This window comes from Apis dorsata, unplaced genomic scaffold (assembly GCF_000469605.1).
Source record: "Apis dorsata unplaced genomic scaffold, Apis dorsata 1.3 scaffold_231, whole genome shotgun sequence".
Classification (NCBI taxonomy): Eukaryota; Metazoa; Arthropoda; class Insecta; order Hymenoptera; family Apidae; genus Apis; species Apis dorsata.
In genome coordinates, this window is record NW_006263513.1 from 747,931 (window position 1) to 753,162 (window position 5,232).

The 5,232-nt window shown below is 39.6% G+C and overlaps 2 protein-coding genes across 18 annotated transcripts in view; one reads left to right on the plus strand and one right to left on the minus strand.

The window, feature by feature from the left end:
* LOC102673156 (RNA-binding protein Musashi homolog Rbp6) overlaps window positions 1–5,232 on the plus strand; it is a 795,620-nt gene that overhangs the window by 432,568 nt on the left and 357,820 nt on the right. The window lies entirely within an intron of this gene.
* On the minus strand, window positions 1,465–2,493 carry LOC116185632. The gene is made up of 2 exons (XM_031510499.1): window positions 2,047–2,493; window positions 1,465–1,924 (listed from the first exon to the last, which is right to left on the minus strand). The coding sequence occupies exons 1-2, from the start codon at window positions 2,123–2,125 to the stop codon at window positions 1,677–1,679; spliced, it is 327 nt and encodes a 108-aa protein (XP_031366359.1). The 5' UTR covers window positions 2,126–2,493; the 3' UTR covers window positions 1,465–1,676.

Sequence of the window (5,232 nt, forward strand, 5' to 3'; positions counted from 1 at the left end):
TTAAATTTTATGCAATAATCGTCGATATATAATGGCTATAAAGTTAAATAAAAAGGGAATAGAGAATATTGAAATATAGAAAATTCCTTTAGATCCCCCTTAAGGCGTGCTTATTCAAGCTTATACAATTTGAAAAGAGGCATTGCTTTTCAGGATGCTCGTTCAAAGAATATGTTCATCTCGTATGTACAACCTTCTGAAATTTATATGAATGTACCTCTCTGAGAGGCCTCTCCTCCTTGATACAGATATTCGATGAAAAGCTTGGAAATTTTTCGACTTATCAAGGCCGATTCCTCTAGACCATCGAACATTCTTCTCGTCAGAGATTTTGTTCCACGTCTAAGATACTTGGAAATCTGTGTCAAATATCTCGTCACAGCCCTTTATCGTATCGAGTAGCATCATTCAACGATACTTTAATAATAAAATTTAGAAAAATGTTCTTTACAAATTTCAAAAAAGCATCAACTCTGTTCTCTCAAAATTTCCAAAATTTCGAGAATCCAGAATCGACACGAGAGGAAACAAAAATATTAATTCTTTTCGATTATTCAACTTCCGCCTCCAACGTTTTACGTATAATTTTATCGCGGAAGCTGGCCTGCTCGAGGGGAGTAAGAAAAACGGAAATAAGAGGCGCGAGAACAAGCGGGGAGAGAGAGGAAGGGTGATGATGAAACGGGAGACAAGATCGTCGAGGCGATACGATGCGAACGACTTCGCGGCTTGTGACAAGAAGCCGACTTTTAACTCGTCAACGCCGTGATGAACGGAAGTGGATGAAGGAGAGAAAGGGAAGGGGATGGGGAAAAAAAATCGGAAGAATAGGGGGAGGGGGTTGGAGCCGAGAAACTGAGATTACGACAAGGTGGTAAATAACACGTCACTCCGTTTACTTTGCGTTCTTGTGACGATGCTTCCGAGTTTCCACGGACGTTGTGACTTCTCTTCCTCCAGTTCTCGAAGTAAAGTAGAGGAAACGTGAACGATTGGCGCGAAAAGGGTTCGATCGAGTGTTAATTAAGAAACGCGAGATAAGGTTAGGAGATTTTTGATGCGAAACGAAGTTAAAGAATTGTAGATTGAAAGAAAATTAATATTTTTCTAAGATTGTTGTGAAACGTTGCTTTCTTCAAATATAATTCTAAATATAATGCACGATGTTTCTTTAAGACGATATATTCAATTAAAGTAATTTTCATATGATTGTTTTAATGATTAAATAATTTTCGAATTCGCGATTCAATAATTCTAATAATCAAAATAAATTATTAGAAAAATTTCTTTTGTGCAGTATATATATATATTATAAAATCAACAAATCAAAAATCAAAAGCGAAAGAAAATTCAAAAAATTCTAAAAAACAACATGCACCAATCGTAGAAGAATAATCTTTTATTCGCATTAACCGCATAAAAAATAATAAAAACTTAAACTATGCCTTTTTTTTACGAACCACTAATAATAATTAAATTATAATGTTCACTATTCACGACAAAATTTCAAAGGATCTCTTACCACAGTGGAATCAAAATCCTTTCGTTCCTCCGCTCGAGATGCGCGAGATAAAAGAAGCACGAAGAAATAAATTACTTCCTTCGATGATCGAAATGTCGTCCACAACTCCCCTCGCCACCGCAACGTAAATAAATTAAAACGTCTCGTCTGCTTTTCACGCGCAATTTTCCAGCGTCTCGCGGAAAAGCGGGATTCCCCCGACGTGAAAATAGGTGTCGGACCTGTGCCGATATCGACGAAGATTTCCTCCCTTTCTCTTCACCGATGATGTCAACGGTGATCTATGATCGATTCCCAATACGGACGGGCCTGTGAACAATGAATTCACCTTAAGAGCATCAAATGGGCGCAGCACGATGAAAGCCACTTCATGGTAATTACATCGGCGATCCCCCCGATCATCTGGAAGGCGTTAAAGCGCGAATGAAATCACACGGGAGAGGGGGAAAAGGAGAGGAGATGGAGGGAGGGGGGAGGGAGAGAGGGAGAAAGAGAGAGAGAGAGAAAAAAACGATAGGGTTTACAGCTCAACGCCACCCCGTAGCGACGGTGGATGATGGATCGGTTCGTGCTGGAATAACGGCGTTCCGTCCTAACAGCCATTTCGTAATTACACCGGCAGTGATTCGCTTGCCTTCATCTTAGCTATCGGGGGCCCATCAATAATCTTTCCACGTTCTTTCCATCTTCCCTCGTTTCGACGTAAAATGTGTCGCTTTTTATATATATATATATAAAACGAAGGAAAGAGAGCACCGTCGAACCGTCCACAAGCGCGTCTTCTTATCAACTGATTTCGCAAACGGAAATCTGCGAGTATAAATATTATAACGTACGGATTAAATTTCGTGTGTGTACGTATATAATACGCTACGGTATATAATACGGTACGGTAAAAGTATAAACAAAACGAATCGACTCGTGTTTATAATTTAAGCGAATATTATTATACGTTTTTGTTTTAACCTCGAACGCACAATACGTATAATATTTTGCCAAATATTTCGTACGAATATTTCTCGTAATATAGAAATATTCACACACTTTTTAATTAATTAATTACTCCACTTTATATATTTTTTTTACAATTTTTTTACATAGATTGTATTTTTACAATATGTATCTAACAATAATTTTCATTCCATTTCTCGAAACGTAGCGTAAGAAGAAATATAGTCTCTTTCGAAGAGAAAGAGCGTGTTTGTTCGCATGTGCGTCTTCCGTTAAATGATTTCACAGGCGAAAATCTGCAATTAATCAGATACAATTAAATACTACAATAACGTAGAAATATATTTTACTTTACACGCTCTCCAAACGCATTTCTCGTTTTTCCAAAAGGATCCTGATCTTTTTTTAATCTTCTTGCTTGACTCTCTGCCAATACCCGTGGTTCCTTACACATGTACGACATATAATCTTGCCTAAACTATCATCGCATTCGAAATTCTCACGTATTCACAGAATCACTTTTCACATTCGTTCTTGCAATAACACACACACACACACACACACACACACACATATATATATATATATATATACGAAGCAATAATCTTTTCTTTCCATCTCTTTCCATCTCTCTCGTTCCTTCCTAAGAGTTTCACGAAAGCAAGAAAGAAAAATAAGCAGAGCCATCCACGAAAAAGCAAGTGTGCACCTTCTCTTTCGATGATTTTTGAGCGAGAAACCCGCGTGTACGCAAGTTTTTCGCGCGACACGACCATCTATCTGGGATCTTAGGGAAATGCGAGGCTTTTAGGGGATATTACATACCTCTTCGAAGGATATTAAATTCTGAGATTTGCCTCGACCTCTCCTATCCGTCGCCCCCTATCAACCCTAGCGTGTTCGGAGCCGCGATTACCCAGTCCAGCTTCCTCCTCCCTGTGTCTGGCCCTTGTTGGTGGTGTGGTATCGCGGGAATTGCTGATTGCACCGACGCTTTTGGGAGAAGTTACCGCGGACAGAGCATAATGCCGTAGACGCTTTATGAGACCTGGCCAACCAACCTCCTCTCGCCCCCCCCCTCTCCTTCTTTCGTGCTGGTGAGCTTGTTTTTCGCGTTGCGTCAGTCTCATTTGTAATTAAAGCGACGGTATTAAAATGGTTTCGTCCTCCGCTAAGGTGGCTGCATCGACTCCCCCATTCCCTCCCCTCTCCCAGATTTCGTTGCGAAATGAGAAGAGCTTTGGATTTCATAGGAAGTCTTCTAGGCTAGGTTTCTCGTGAATAAAAGTTGCTCCGTATTTTCCGTGATTTTCCTTGTTTTTGAGTGCTTTGTATTTGGAAATAAATTATATATATATCGAGCGAAAAGATTGGCGGTTTTTATCTTTATCGTGGGGAAATTTGGTAGGAGAAGGTAAGATAATTTTTTTGTTCTTTGGGAGAGGGTTGTAATATTTGTCGATTTATAAATTAACCGATCAAGGTTTGTATTATACCGGGGAAAGGTGGAATAAAATGATAGAAAATTCTATTGCGTGGATCGAGTGCGTGCTAGAATCGAAATAATCATTTCGTGGGTTGAATAATGGAGAATTATCCGGGCGGAATTAATTCATGGCCGTACGGGGACCGTTCCCGATTATTGCACCTCCCTCGGGTCCCCCGGAGCCGATTAGGGTTATATTTCCTCTCATATTTAGATCGTAATGATCCGACGAATCTGAAATTTTATCGTTCCCGTCGTTTCTGCAAAGTGTTACGACGTCGTTGATACCGGGTTTAAATACCCTCGATCCTCGATCGGTGATCGGAATTTGCATTCTTTATATGAAATATAATAACAGTAATTTCGCCGAATTTGGATCAGCTTCACCTTTTTTTTTTTTTTATTTCTTTTTCACTAAATATTTCGATTCAACAATTTCAAAAAAACTGAATATTGAGTTTAAAAAGAAATATCAATTCCAAATATTATTATTAATTAGAATAAAAAAAGAAAAGCTTCCTTATTACTTTCATTCTTCCCATTAAATCCGATATTCAACAAAGCGTCTTCTTCTTCCTGAAAAAATTAACAAAATATAGAAATAGACTTATTCAATATACTTACAAATACGCGAATCGTTATCGTAATACGGAACACGCTATTCTCGGTTTCATATCATGCGGTATCTCAATGACTAGAGGAGGTAACTAGATAGAGGACACGCATAACAGAGGAAACTAATTACTGGGTTACAAAGGATACGCGGTGTCATTCTGATTGTCACCCTATCCGGAAACGTCAGACTCCCCTCCCCCCTCATTCGAGTCCTTCTCCTATATATCTCTTCAACTATATATCTCTCTCGTCGTGCACGCAGTCCGCTCTCGTGCATTTATTATCACGGCTTCTGTTCGCGTCCGTATGATTAATTGCCCACCGTTTCTTCAGGATGACTTTGCTACGAGAGAGGCACGACATCGTTGGATATCGATTTAAGTCGTTGACGTACCCTCGCCACCTTGTGTTGTACCGCGGCTTACGACGCGGAGGAGAGGAACGAAAATGGTTTTTTTTTCTCTTCCTCCTCCTCCTCCTTCCTCCACCTCTTCCTTTTCAACGACGAAAATTCGCTGCGGATGACGAGGACATTAGTTATGTTTTTCGATAACGGCTCGTCGCTGGAATAAATTACAGTTTGCGAGAGGTGGATCGGGTCTTAAACTACGTTTCGCGTAAGAGTGACGTAAAAGAAGTCGGTAAGTGCGAGTGATGG